Source organism: Staurois parvus, unplaced genomic scaffold, assembly GCF_062004578.1.
Source record: "Staurois parvus isolate SC_StPar_1 unplaced genomic scaffold, SC_StPar_1.0 ptg000857l, whole genome shotgun sequence".
Lineage (NCBI taxonomy): Eukaryota > Metazoa > Chordata > Amphibia > Anura > Ranidae > Staurois > Staurois parvus.
In genome coordinates this window covers 491,810-507,597 of record NW_028318653.1, presented here as the reverse complement: position 1 = coordinate 507,597, position 15,788 = coordinate 491,810, and the positions used below count along the sequence as shown (strand labels likewise).

The 15,788-nt window shown below is 45.6% G+C and overlaps 1 protein-coding gene across 1 annotated transcript in view; it reads left to right on the top strand.

Annotated features, from left to right (window-relative positions):
- TMEM8B (transmembrane protein 8B) overlaps positions 1–12,261 on the top strand; it is a 33,166-nt gene extending 20,905 nt beyond the window's left edge. The window contains exons 11-12 of the mRNA XM_089655625.1: positions 3,116–3,232; positions 11,156–12,261. Coding sequence (XP_089511751.1) covers positions 3,116–3,232; positions 11,156–11,491 — 453 coding nt within the window. The 3' untranslated portion in view covers positions 11,492–12,261. The remainder of the gene's footprint in view (positions 1–3,115; positions 3,233–11,155) is intronic.
- The last annotated feature ends 3,527 nt before the right edge of the window (positions 12,262–15,788 follow it).

Here is a 15,788-nt window from a genome sequence, read left to right as displayed (position 1 = left end):
TATGTCTGTGTACCTGCAGGGGGAGCACTGCACCTCTCCTCCTGTAATATGTCTGTGTACCTGCAGGGGGAGCACTGCACCTCTCCTCCTGTAATATGTCTGTGTGCCTGCAGGGGGAGCACTACACCTCTCCTCCTGTAATATGTCTCTGTACCTGCAGGGGGAGCACTGCACCTCTCCTCCTGTAATATGTCTGTGTACCTGCAGGGGGTACATGTCTGTAATATGTCTGTGTACACTGCACCTCTCCTCCTGTAATATGTCTGTGTACCTGCAGGGGGAGCACTGCACCTCTCCTTCCTGTAATGTGTCTGTGTACCTGCAGGGGGAGCACTGCACCTCTCCTTCCTGTAATGTGTCTGTGTACCTGCAGGGGGAGCACTGCACCTCTCCTTCCTGTAATATGTCTGTGTACCTGCAGGGGGAGCACTGCGCCTCTCCTCCTGTAATATGTCTGTGTACCTGCAGGGGGAGCACTGCACCTCTCCTTCCTGTAATATATCTGTGTACCTGCAGGGGGAGCACTGCGCCTCTCCTCCTGTAATATATCTGTGTACCTGCAGGGGGAGCACTGCACCTCTCCTTCCTGTAATATGTCTGTGTACCTGCAGGAGGAGCACTGCACCTCTCCTTCCTGTAATATGTCTGTGTGCCTGCAGGGGGAGCACTGCACCTCTCCTTCCTGTAATATGTCTGTGTACCTGCAGGAGGAGCACTGCACCTCTCCTTCCTGTAATATGTCTGTGTGCCTGCAGGGGGAGTACTGCACCTCTCCTTCCTGTAATATGTCTCTATACCTGCAGGGGGAGCACTGCACCTCTCCTTCCTGTAATATGTCTGTGTACCTGCAGGGGGAGCACTGCACCTCTCCTTCCTGGATTTGATCCCCTTCACAAAACATGACTTAGTACTTGGTGGCCAATCCCTTGTTGGCAATCACAGAGGTCAGACATTACCTAGAGTTGGCCCCCAGGTTCGCACACATCTCAGGAGGGATTTTGGCCCACTCCTCTTGGCAGATCCTCTCCAAGTCATTAAGGTTTGGTGGCTGACGTTTGGCAACTCAAACTTTCAGCTCCTCCACAGATTTTCCATCGGATGAAGGTCTGGAGACTGGCTAGGCCACACCAGGACCTTAATGTGCTTCTTCTTGAGCCGCTCCTTTGTTGCCTTGGCCGTGTGTTTTGGGTCATTGTCATGCTGGAACACCCATCCACCACCCATTTTCAATGCCCTGGCTGAGGGAAGAAAGTTCTCACCCAAGATTTGAGGGTACATTGCCCCGCCCATCGTCCCTTTGATGTGGTGCAGTTGACCTGTCCCCTTAGCAGAAAAACACCCCCAAAGCAGAATGTTTCCATCACCATGTTTCACAGTTGGGATGGTGTTCTTGGGGTCATAGGCAGCATTCCTCCTCCTCCAAACACGACGAGTTGAGTTGATGCCAAAGAGCTGGATTTTGGTCTCCTCTGACCACAACACTTCCCACCAGTCCTCCTCTGCATCATTCAGATGTTCAGTGGCAGACTTCAGACGGGCCTGGACATGGGCTTTCTTGAGCAGAGGGACCGTGCGGCACTGCAGGATTTCAGTCCTTGTCGGCGTAGTGTGTTACCAATTGTTTTCTTGGTGACTGTGGTCCCAGCTGCCTGGAGATCATTGACAAGATCCTCACGTGTAGTTCTGGGATGATTCCTCACTGTTCTCATGATCATTGACACTCCACGAGGTGAAATCTTGCATGGTGCACCAGACCTAGGGAGACTGACACTTGTTTTGTGTTTCTTCCATTTGTGAATGATTGCACCAACTGTTGTCACCTTCTCACCAAGCTGCTTGGCCATAGTTTGGTAGCCCAGTCCAGCCTTGTGTAGGTCTACCATCTTGTCCCTGACATCCTTGGACAGCTCTTTGGTCTTTGCCTTGGTGGAGAGTTTGGAATCTGATGGTTTGATGGCTCCTGTGGACAGGTGTCTTTTATACAGGTAACACAATGAGATTAGCAGCACTCCCTTTAAGAGACTGCTTCTAATCTCAGCTTGTTACCTGTATGAAAGACACCTGGGAGCCAGAAATCCTGCTGAATGATAGGGGATCAAATCCTTCTTTCCCTCACAAACATGCAGATCCGTCATCATTTGTTAGACGCATTTCTGCTGAATTTGTTGTTGTATTCTGTCTCTCAGTGTTACACCGAACATTCCATTGTTAGACCGATCATTTCTGTGTGAGGGGCGAACATTCCATTGTTAGACCGATCGTTTCTGTGTGAGGGGCGAACATTCCATTGTTAGACCGATCGTTTCTGTGTGAGGGGCGAACATTCCATTGTTAGACCGATCGTTTCTGTGTGAGGGGCGAACATTCCATTGTTAGACCGATCGTTTCTGTGTGAGGGGCGAACATTCCATTGTTAGACCGATCGTTTCTGTGTGAGGGGAGAACATTCCATTGTTAGACCGATCATTTCTGTGTGAGGGGAGAACATTCCATTGTTAGACCGATCATTTCTGTGTGAGGGGCGAACATTCCATTGTTAGACCGATCATTTCTGTGTGAGGGGCGAACATTCCATTGTTAGACCGATCATTTCTGTGTGAGGGGCGAACATTCCATTGTTAGACCGATCGTTTCTGTGTGAGGGGCGAACATTCACCATCAGGGGGGGCAAATACGCATTTCCTGCACTGTATCTCAGCAACTACAGGGAGAGCACTGCACCTCTCCTTCCTGTAGTATGTCTCTGTACCAGCAGAGGGCTCACTGCACTCCTCCTCCCTGTAATATGTCTGTGTACCAGCAGAGGGCTCACTGTACTCCTCCCTGTAATATGTCTGTGTACCAGCAGAGGGCTCACTGTACTCCTCCCTGTAATATGTCTGTGTACCTGCAGGGGGCTCTCTGCAATCCTCCTGCCTGTAATACGTCTGTGTACCAGCAGAGGGCTCACTGCACTCCTCCTGCCTGTAATACGTCTGTGTACCTGCAGGGGGCTCACTGCACTCCTCCCTGTAATGTGTTTCTGTACCTGTCAGGGTTTTCGGGGTGCAGGCACACAGTTCAGACAAGGGGGACATTCACCGTACCACTGACAGTCTCTTCTGTTCTCTTTTAGGTTTTGTACCTGCTGGGGGCGATGTTGCTTTCAATGGCTCTTCAGCTGGATCGTCATGGCTTGTGGAACCTGTTGGGGCCCAGTCTATTCGCAGTGGGGATCATGGCCGTCGCCTGGGTATGTGAATGTCCAGCAGATCTGTCCATGGGTGGGATTGGAGGACCATCTCCATGTTTATGGCCTGATCTGCCGGGTCATGTCCCCGTGTCTTGATCTTGGCCTCATAATGAAAATCCTGTCCTCCTGAACCCTTGTCACCCTTTCATGGATTAAAGGTTTCCAGTCAGTTCCATCCTTTCCTCCGTTTCCTCCAGACTGTACATGTAGTGTTATGTTCCTACAGTCTCTCCTGATATGTTTTATCTGAAGAACCTTTCACCATTTTTGTTGCCCATCTCCAGACTTGTGGGCCCTGATTTACTAAGAATAGTGTCCTACATCAGACGCTGAACATTCAGCTGCAGCCAATTCAATCAATGAGGACCTTTCAGTGGTCACCAGAAAACGTCTTGGGGTAGACTGTCCGTAGGCGCAGTTGTAGGAGCAATGCCGGATACGGTGCCTAGGTGGCGCACTAGCGCGGGGTTTGTCCCTTTCATATGCCAGATGAGAAAACTCGCAGGTGTGATTGTTTTAATGGCTTTTTATTTTTATTTTTGGGGGGGGGGGGGGGGGGGGTTTGTTGCCTCTATTAATTTTCTTGCCTCTTTTTTTTTCTCCAAAAATGATCGGCCAACTAATGCATTTCCTAATGAAAGTTACAAAGTCATGCAGGACCTTTCCCGATTATGTGACCGCCGTGACGCCGAATCATGGCGGTCGCATGACCCTAAAACCCCGCCCCCCCGGCTTCTGAAACCCTTAAAAGGCTGGGAGGCGCCGGCACCAAGGGGTTAATCATGTAACTATTCTACATTCCCTCACACTCTGTTACAGCGGCTCAGTGGTCAGCACTCAGGGCTTGCAGCACTGGGGTCATGGGTTGTAATCCCAGTCATGGCTGCACCTGCCTGGAGTTTGCATGCTTTCCCTGCATGGGTGTGTTTCTGCCAACACTCCAAGGACATGCTGTTAGGTTCATTGGGCCCATTATATGTCTGAGTTTCTGGCCTTAGATTGTAAGCTCCTTGTCATTACAGACTGTTGTGATTGGATGAAATATGGAGGTCCAATTCCAGGGTTGTGTCAGTGCCGGGAATATCGATCAATCAGTGAAGAGTTTGGCTACTGACTAGAAAGTGGAGAGAGCGTAGAGGAGCTGACTGGTGTATGCTTGTGTCTGTGCCACCCAGGGGCGGACTGACCATTTGGAAACTCAGGCACTGCCCGGGGGCAGTAGGGGGCCCCATGAGATGCCCCTGGAACCTTTTTCATAGGCTTTTTTGAGTTTGGGCAAGGACACAGGGGCCCCATGATCCCCTATTTCCCGGGGGCCCCATGAGTTGTCGGTCCGCCCCTGGTGCCACCAGTATAGTTAGGAAGAACAATCACTTCTTCTATGGAATAAATTGAACCTCTGCTATGTACCTCAATGGATCTAGGAATTGGACACGTTTCCTCCTGAAGATACAATTATTCATAGTTACATAGTTACATAGTTATATAGTTACATAGTTATATAGTTACATAGTTATATAGTTACATAGTTACATAGTTATATAGATATATAGTTACATAGTTATATAGTTATATAGTTATATAGTTACATAGTTATATAGTTATATAGTTATATAGTTACATAGTTACATAGTTATATAGTTATATAGTTACATAGTTATATAGTTACATAGTTATATAGTTACATAGTTATATAGTTACATAGTTATATAGTTACACAGTTACATAGTTATATAGTTATATAGTTACATAGTTATATAGTTACATAGTTATATAGTTATATAGTTACATAGTTATATAGTTATATAGTTACATAGTTATATAGTTACATAGTTATATAGTTATATAGTTACATAGTTATATAGTTATATAGTTACATAGTTATATAGTTATATAGTTACATAGTTATATAGTTATATAGTTACATAGTTATATAGTTACATAGTTATATAGTTACATAGTTACATAGTTATATAGTTACATAGTTACATAGTTACATAGTTATATAGTTACATAGTTATATAGTTATATAGTTACACAGTTACATAGTTATATAGTTACATAGTTATATAGTTACACAGTTACATAGTTATATAGTTATATAGTTATATAGTTATATAGTTACATAGTTATATAGTTATATAGTTACATAGTTACATAGTTATATAGTTACACAGTTACATAGTTATATAGTTATATAGTTACATAGTTATATAGTTACACAGTTACACAGTTACATAGTTATATAGTTATATAGTTACATAGTTATATAGTTACACAGTTACATAGTTACATAGTTATATAGTTACATAGTTATATAGTTACATAGTTATATAGTTACATAGTTACATAGTTATATAGTTACATAGTTACATAGTTATATAGTTACATAGTTACATAGTTACATAGTTATATAGTTACATAGTTACATAGTTACATAGTTATATAGTTACATAGTTACATAGTTACATAGTTATATAGTTATATAGTTACATAGTTACACAGTTACACAGTTATATAGTTACACAGTTATATAGTTACACAGTTACATAGTTACACAGTTACATAGTTACATAGTTACATAGTTACATAGTTATATAGTTACATAGTTAGTCTGGCTGAAAAAAGACAAAAGTCCATCCAGTTCAACCATAATAAAGTTATAATCCTACACCGACAGTTGATCCAGAGGAAGGCAGAAACCCAGCAAAGCACGATCCAATCTCCTCCTGCAGAGGAAACATTCCTTCCTGATCCCCCGAGAGGCAATCAGATATTCCCTGGATCAACGTTCCCTATAAATGTTATATCCAGTTATATTCTGTGTATCCAAGAAAGAATCCAGGACTTTCCTACAGCAATCCACTGAGCTGGCCACAACCAACTCCTGAGGGAGTCTATTCCACATTCTCACAGCTCTTACTGTGAAGAAACCTTTCCGTGTTTGGAGATGACATTTCTTCTCCTCCAGATGTAAAGAGCGCCCCCTTGTCCTCTGTGATGACCTCAGGTATTAGTAATGTTTCCCCTGAAGCAAGCATGAACCCCTTAGTATTATAAAGCATCCCAAATTCTCATTTCCCCAATGGACCTCCCAGTGGCTATTCTATGGACAAGGCATATACGTTGCAATGGCCAGAAATCTTTGGACCCAAATCACATGAGCTCAGGTATCCAAAGGTGAAAGTTCCTTCATAGCAAGCCTCCATGATGTACTGTCTGGGCCCCGCCCACTATATGGATGCCTTGTTCCGGTAGGTCCTCCTATTACAGACTTTAGCTACACGTGAAGGACATTGCGCTGACTTTTCATCAATCTGATTGCGTATTATCTGGTCATCTTAACCCCTCCCCCTCCTGAGAATTCCCCCCCCCTTAATGACCACGCCTCTTTTTGCTACTCGGCGCTGCACTAATTCAACTGATAATTGCGCGGTCATGCAACGCTGCACCCAAACGAAATTTACATCCTTTTTTTCACACCAATGGAGCTTTCTTTTGGTGAAATTTGATCAGCTGTGCGCTTTTTATTTTTCACGCTATATACAAAAAAAGACCAAAAATTTTGAAGAAAAACAATATTTTTTACTTTCAGCTATAAAAAATATATAGTAAACTCAAAGTTGGTTATAAATTTAGGCCAAAATGTATTCTGCTCCATGTTTTTGGTAAAAAAAATCCCAATAAGTGTATATTGATTGCTTTGTGTGACAGTTATAGAGATACAAACTATGGGAGAGATACTGCAATTTACGCCATTTTTCTGCTATACAGCGCTGCGCTAGTTTAACGGACAATTGCGCGGTCATAAATGAAATTTACATCCTTTTTTTCCCACAAATTGATCTTTCTTTCGGTGGTATTTGATCACCTGTGCGGTTTTTATTTTTTGCGCTATAAAAAAAAAGGCTGACAATTTTGAGGAAAAAAAAGCAATATTTTGGACTTTTTGCTATAAAACATGTCCAGTAAAAAAAAAAAGCAAAAATCAAATTTAGTCATAAATTTCTGCCAAAATGCATTCTGCGACATGTCTTTGCTAAAAAAAAACCCAATACGTGTAAATGAATTGGTTTACGTGAAAGTTATAGCGTTTACAAATGGCGGGAAAGATACTGGGATTTTTAGGGTTTTTTTTATACTAATAATGGCGACGATCAGTGACTAATGGCGGCGACCAGCGACTTACGGCGGGACTGCGGCGGACATTCTGACATTGGGGGGTACTGACTTGGGGTCAGTGACATCCCCAAAAACACTAATACAGTGATCAGTGCAAAAAAAAAAAAACACTGACACTGTACTAATGGCACTGGGGAGGAAGGGGTTAAGTTTACTTTGCAGGGAAGGGTTATAGGAGTGAGGGGGAGTGTTTTACTAGGGGGTATGTACTGGGCAGGACACCGCTGATTGAGAAAGAGAAACTGTTCTCTTGATCAGTTCATCCTCGAGCTGACAGGGAAGTGACAGACAGCACAGCTACTGCAGCTGTGCTCTCTGTCACTGTTTGCCGCTGATCGCCGGGACATAGCTACTAAGGAGCGGCTGTGACCCGGCCACTGACATCCCCGGCGGTGATCGGCGGGACAGATAGGGAGCGCACGCGAGGCGCGCCACCGCCCTATTTGTTTACAAAACACACGTTTTAAAACGTGGTTTTGCCTGCGAGTGCCGCCCTGCCGCCGTATATGTACAGTGTCTGGGCGGCATGCAGTTAATGTTGCAGCTGTGAGTTCCCCACTGACAGCTAAATGTAAAAGAATTGCCGGCAATTAAAAAATTATTAAAAAAACAGCGTCCCTCCTCCGTCATACCAAGCCCTTCGGATCCGGTTTGGATTTTGAGGGGAGCCCCACGCCAAATTAAAAAAATATGGCATGGGCGTCCCCCCCAAAATCCCTACCAGACCCTTATCTGAGCATGCAACCCGACAGGTCAGGAAAAGGGGGGGACGAGAGAGCGCCCCCCCCCCTCCAAAACCATACTAGACCACATGCCCTCAACATGGGGCTGCTTTGGGGCAGGGGGGCTCCCCCACAAAGCACCGTGTCCCCATGTTGATGGGGAAAAAGGCCTCTTCCCCACAACCCTGGACTGTGGTTGTGGGGGTCTGTGAGTGGGGGGGGGGGGGCTTATCGAAATCCGGAAGCAAGGGGGTCCCCAGATCCCAGCCCCCCCTAAGTGAATGAGTATGAGGTACAGAGTACCACTACCCATTCACAAAAAAAAAGGTGTAGTGTAAAAACAGACAGGAGATGGTCTATGACAAGTCCTTTATTAAGAGAAGAAAACTAAAAGAATGCCCCCCGCAGTAGACCCAACGTCAGTCACAATGTCCACCGCCACCGACCCAAAAAAAGACTTAAAAAAGTCTGCGCTCCCAACGCTGGCTCCCGGCCGTCTGTCTGCTCCTCTGACTTGACCGTTCTGAAATATGTAAGGGGCGGGGCCACCCGGGGACATCACGCATGTGACCCCACCCCATGTGACATCAATGAGCCAGCATTCCCCGTTTGATGATGTCACAAGGGTGGGGTCACACTGGTGATGTCCCTGGGTGGCTCCGCCCCTTACATATTTAAAAACTGTGAAGCCAGAGGAGCAGACAGACGGCCGGGAGCCATCGACGGGAGCAGAGACTTTTTTTTAAATTCTTTTTTCGGGGCGTACATTGTGATTGACGTTGGATCTACTGAGGGGGGGGGGGGACATTCGTTTACTTTTTTTCTTTTAATAAAGCACTTGTCAAAGACCGTCTCCTGTCTTTTTTCACACTACAATTTTTGTTTTTCGTGAATGAGTAGCGGTACCATGTACCCCATACTCATTCACATGGGGGGTTGGGATCTGAGGGCCCCCTTGCTAAAGGGGGCTTCCAGATTCTGATAAGCCCCCTGCCCACAGAACCCCACAACCACCGGCCAGGGTTGTGGGGAAGAGGCCCTTGTCCCCATCAACATGGGGACAAGGTGCTTTGGTGAAGGGAGCCCCCCTGCCCCAAAGCACCCCCCCATGTTAAGGGCATGTGGTCTGGTATGGTTCAGAAGGGGAGGAGTGCTTGCTTGTCCCTCCCCTTTCCTGACCTGCCGGGGATGCATGCTCAGATCAGGGTCTGGTATGGATTTTGGGGGGGCGCAATTAATTTTGGCGCGGGGCTTCCCCTCAAAATCCAAACCAGACCTGAAGGCCATGTTATGTATGGGAGGGGGGACACCACGCCATTTTTCTTTTCAATTGCTGACCTTTATTTTTAGATTCAGCTGTCAATAATATATATTATGTAGATCTTCGAAATGTGATACTGTATGTCAAATTCACAAGATTTCGAGCGAATTGCACAGAAATATGAATAAATATCATGTAAAACCGTCACAGAAAATCATTATAAAGGATAAGAAACAAAAATAGAATCAATAGAATTAAGGAAACCAAATTCGAATACATGAGATCTACCGAGCTACAAATCGCGCGGTTTGTGAAACTCAGTTGTCGTCGCGATTGCCGTCTTCAGGAGGACTCCACACACACAGATTCACTATAAGACACGGCCTAAAAGAAGAGCGCCCGCGGTACATGGCTAAATGTGGTTCTGCGCATTTCTATCAGTGCACAGACGTTGGAAAGGCGTCTGTTTCTTGACAAACATGAATTCCCCCAAAAAACTGTTTTTTTACCAACTGAATTATTTTTTTTTGAAGGAATATATTCTTTAAAGTTAAGTCCAGATGTTTGGGAATCCAAATTTCAAGGTGAACGTTTATACAGCGATTTCTCGTTCCTTTAGACGTGCTTCTAGGACATCTGCTTTTTTAGACGGATTCCTTTATTGTGGCCATTAGTAAATTCGCTTTCGCGTCTGTTAGATGCTTTCTTTAGTAAATGTCTTTGCCGTCTAACAGTAGATGGATTCCAATGAAAAGTAGACTTTAGCCCACGGAAATGCACCTAGACACCGTCTATGTACGTTAGTAAATCAGGGCCATTCTGTCTTGTTGGAAGTGAGGTCTCCAGAGCTGGACACAGTGTTCTAAATGAGGTCCAACTAAAGACCTATATAGAGGAATCGGGACCTCCTTCCTCCTGCCGGTGACGCCTCTAGTGATATATAGAGGAGTCAGGACCTCCTTCCTCCTGCCGGTGACCCCTCTAGTGATATATAGAGGAGTCAGGACCTCCTTCCTCCTGCCGGTGACCCCTCTAGTGATATATAGAGGAGTCAGGACCTCCTTCCTCCTGCCGGTGACCCATCTAGTGATATATAGAGGAGTCAGGACCTCCTTCCTCCTGCCGGTGACCCCTCTAGTGATAGGATCTATATGGAGGAATCAGGACCTCCTTCCTCCTGCCGGTGACCCCTCTAGTGATATAAAGATCTATATAGAGGAATCGGGACCTCCTTCCTCCTGCCGGTGACCCCTCTAGTGATATAAATATCTATATAGAGGAATCAGGACCTCCTTCCTCCTGCCGGTGACCCCTCTAGTGATAGGATCTATATAGAGGAATCAGGACCCCCTTCCTCCTGCCGGTGACCCCTTGTAACGTACATGTAAGATATGAGTAGCTGAGATGTGACCTGTAGAAATATGACAATGTAGGTTTAGCTTCAGTCCATGTTATAATAATATAAGATGTGTTCAGAATTAAGTCAGAGACAGATGGTCACCAATTAGCATCTGAAAGGGACAGAGCTTCCTCTGGAAGGAGGTGACACCTGGATGCCAATATGATTTGTCACCTTCTGGGAAATCTGGAAGGAAAAGGCTCTAGACAGTTTGGCTTCATGACACAGCAGGAGACCAGAGGTGGCTCCGATGTGTCTGGGAGCTTTGTAGTATATCAGCAGATCTGCAGGATATACAATGTGACAGCTGCTCCTGTATTGTGTATTATCTGTATACTGAATGTTCTTTCTGTTGTCAGACATTCAGGACGATCCGGAGACGCCACTGTTACCCCCCAACATGGAAACGATGGCTCTTCTACCTCTGCCCAGGGACCCTCATCGCCAGTTCTGCCGTGGCACTGTACGCCTTTGTCGAGACGGAGGAAAACTACTTCTACATCCACAGCATCTGGCACATGCTAATTGCCGGCAGCGTTGGCTTCCTCCTTCCACCACGTGCCAAACCAGATGGGAGAGTGGCGCCTCTGGCACGCAGAAAAGGCTGTGGGTACCAGTTGTGTGTTAACGAGCAAGAGGAACTGGGTCTGGTAGACCCTGGATCGGTTTCTATAAACAGCATCTGCACCAGTTGACACGGGGGACCGGAGGTTGGACGAGTACCAATCTGTGGGACGGCTGTGACCGCAGACAGACGGTTCATGTCACAAACTGCCTTCACTCTGGCCAGGGACAACGGCTGGAAGATCAGTATTACCTCATTATGGACAGAGAACTTTTGTGTGCATTATATTCTGCTCTTTATGGGCTCCACATCGGCATCTGATGGGCAACGTGAAGACAAGGAGGTTTTCAGGGGTCACATTGATGAATAGTATGCCAGACACGTCCACCAGAGTTGTGACATTCAAGGTCAACATTGCCAGACCCAAAAAGCAAAGTCATTTGTTTGGCAATTGAATCAAAGCTGGCGGCCAAACGGTGGCCATAATACATACAACTCTGGCCAACTCACAGGTCTGACAGGTTGCCCCTGAATCCCCAATCTCTCTCACCATCCTTTTCCCCATAATTATGAATTCTTCCACATGGTGGGGGGAGCAGTGCGATGGAGCCTGAGGGAGCAGCTGCTGGGTGCATGCATGCAGGATAACTGGGCTGAACCATTTCCTAAAGGACAATTTTCAGCATTCAGTATTTGGCGGGAGGTGTTCCACACAAGCTCCTCACCCTCACCGTGGTCTAGGGGAACCTCAATCCCTTGCACTGTCCTGCCGCTTGGCCCACCAGGATGGGGCTTCCATGTATTCACTTCCTCTGCACAGATGTCACTTTTTATTTGATGGCATGTGCCTGTACGTGTGATTGTGAGATGATTGAACATTATAGAAGGTCACTTTTCCGATCTGGGCTGTCCTTGTTCATTTTCATTGCTGACAAACACTGTCCTTCCTCTATGAGGTAGGCTCATCAGATTGATGGATTGGTTCCTTTGGATACATGATCCAACCCAACCAACAATGCATGGGGGGGGGTGGAGCAACAACACTTTATGCCCCTTAACTCCATCCCACCCATAACCCTGCTGGCGAGCATGGAGAAGGCACATGGATTCAAGATGGTGGAACACAGAGCTCTATGATATTATACTCTTAGGAGGTCAACTTTGTGTATGCCATGGATAGCCATATTCTTATATGTTGTGCAAAGTCCTCATTGTGTCTAATAAACAGAAAAACAGAAATATAATAATATGGTTAATCATGTCCCACACACAGCAGGGTCAGCCGGTCATTCTGCTGAAAACATTCACGTTGTTCAGCAGTCTCTACGTATGGCCAGCTCAAATTTGACCTCCGGCCTTCCCCTCAGTCTTGCATAGGTGTACCGTTGCCTCTCCTGGACTGAAATAGCTTACTCTGATTTCACTGCACGCTGGGAGTTTCTCACAATGTGCAGAAGAATCTGCCACAAGTCAGATAGCAACCCCCCCCCCCCCAAACACATTTCCTGGCTGGTGGATGTCCAGCATCATCTAGACTTTCCTCCCCAGCCTGACTTTCCCTGGCCCCGACCCTTTCGTTCATCGGATTTCACTTCTTACAGTCCACAGCAGCCCTTTCCGACCATAGAACCCTCAACTCCTTTACCATTGTTCACCTGGATCTGATCACAGCCGAGCTCAGTGCAGGAATCTCTGGAAAACCATGACAAGCATTGAGTGCAACCACCCGCACTGGGAGTAAAGACCGTCATGTCCTACAACAGGTTGCCCAACCCTAGGACATGAATGTGAGTATCTGCTCACCACATTTATTGCTATACTTTCCTTATACATAAAACTGAAAACGACTCTTAGAAGGTTGTGTCTTGTGGATTTGTAATCCATTTTTTCTCCTGGTCTCTGCACACCTGAAGCAAGACTGACCCAACAAACTAAACTGGGCCATGCTGGGTATGTCAGTAAATCAATGGCACAGGTCTCATAGTACATGCTGTAGGCATTCCTCCTTTTATGGCCATCGCCTGAGTGTCTTGTGACTGCAGATGGTGTAATACTAATGGATTATCTGGCAATGACATACAGCAAGTGAGAGCAAAGTCCCTGACCGTATAAAGATTGCATTTATTACTAATTTCCTTGTCTTCCAGTGTTATGTGTAGTCGACTATTATTATGCTTTGATTTTCTTGACATCAGAACCAGACAGAAGTGCAGATCAGAAGACTGTACACCAAGAACAAGACATGACAGAGAATTAAGCTGCCTCATGATTAGGGTTGCATGGTGGTGGAACTGGACATGGCAGAGTATGTAGGTGCCCTGTGGTTAGGGCAGCATGGTGGTGGCACTAGGCATGGCAAAGTATGGAGGTGCCTCATGATTAGGGCTGCATAGTGGTGGCACTGGACATGGCAGAGTATGAAGATGCCCCATGATTTGAGCAGCCTGGTGGTGACACTAGGAATTGCAGAGTATGGAGGTGCCTCATGATTAGGGCTGCATAGTGGTGTCACTAGACATGGCAGAGTATGAAGATGCCCTGTGGTTAGGACAGCCTAGTGGTGACACTAGGAATTGCAGAGTATGGAGGTGCCTCATGATTAGGGCTGCATAGTGGTGGCACTGGACATGGCAGAGTATGGAGGTGCCCTGTGGTTAGGGCAGCATAGTGGTGGCACTAGGCATGGCAGAGTATAGAGGTGCCCCATGATTAAGGCTACCTGGTGGTGGCACTAGGCATGGCAGAGCATGGAGATGCCCTATGATTAGGACTGCATGGTGGTGGCAATAGGCATGGCAGAGTTTGAAGGTGGCCCATGATTAGGGCTTCAGTGGGGTGTCTCTAGGCATGACAGAGTATGAAGGTGCCCAATGATTAGGGCTGCATGGTGGTGGAACTGGACATGGCATTGTATAGAGGTGTCCCATGATTAGGGCTGTGCTGGACATGGCAGAGGATGGAGGTGCCCTATGATTAGGGCTGCTTGGTGAACAAGAAAAAAAACTATTACACAACTGTTTTGTACATTAACAGTTGCTGCTGTCCACCTCGGATGGAGAACAGTTATCTTCTGCTGTATTTTTTTATGCCAGTTCCCTGGGGAACCTCCTTTCCAGGACCAAGTAATGTTAGCAAAGACAACACCCTCAGGATCTGTATATGTTCAACTTCATCAAGTTCAGTCCACCTTGTGCCCTTACCCAACCGAAATCCTTTCTCCAAATAGTTTTCCAGTGGCTGCCAACTAAATTGGGGTGGAAGTCTTTTTAGGTACGAAATATGGATCCCAGTTAAGGGATCTTAGTCTAGATTACTGCTTGCCCCTGTGTTTCCCTTTTCCATCTTATTTTTAAGAGGATGTTGGACCTCATGGATATCAGGGCAAAACCTGTTTGGGAGACAGTATAACATTATTTGTAAAAACATTGTGCCAATATCTCTCTATCCTTTGGGATGTTCTCAGAGTTTTGCAGTTAAGTTAGAGTCTCACCAGCAATAGCATGTTCCAGAGGTCCTCATTCAGGCTGTGTGTGAGGCTTCAGATCCCAAAGCCATCAATAGTGACCTCCATGAAGAGCAATTTTCCCATGGCTCTAGGGTTACTTTATCCAGGTCATACACAACTCTGCCTAGCATAGTTAGCAGTTGGACATTTCAGAAGCCTGTATCCAGGCTGTAAGTGAGGCAGCAGATCCTGAAGCCATCAGTGACCTCCTTGAAGCAAGGTTTTCCCATGGTGCTCTATGACCTTATCTAGGTCCTACACAACTCTTTCTAGCCTAGTCAACAGTTACATGTTACAGAAGCCCCATCTGGGCTCTGTGTGAGGCAATAGGTCCTGAAGCCACCATTGATCTCTTGGAAGAAACGTCTTCTCATGGTCTAACATTACCCTATCCATTTCATACACAACTTGGGGTCCACTAGAAAAATTAGCAGCACCACAAGCATGAACTTGATAGCTCTCAGGGTAAGGCACATGCAGTAAAAACAAATGTTTCTTTAATACCTGTCTATGTGATTAAATTGTCTTCTCCAGAATTCTTCAGCTCTAACCTGGTCTCTAAAGTCTATTAAGTTGGCCATGCACCAAAAGAAAAAAAACATTTCCAAAATAGTTCAGAAAACCTTTTGTAAGGGTGTTCAATGGTTTCTTTATGGACCCAACAAATTTCATGCAAAATTTGTAAAAAAAATTCTTGTTCAATTGGATTTAAAACCTACATTCGATTTTGGGATGCCCACATGTATTATAAGAAGCACATTTTTTTCCCAAAATGAAAACCATATTTATAGTTAGAATTTTGGAAAACATGTCCACATCAAAGGGTTTTCCTCATCAGAAGAGTCAGAAACAAATAGCAATTTGACTCCGTTAATGATTAAAAAAAAAGATCAATCAAATGATCCTACTGGGGTATAGCCGG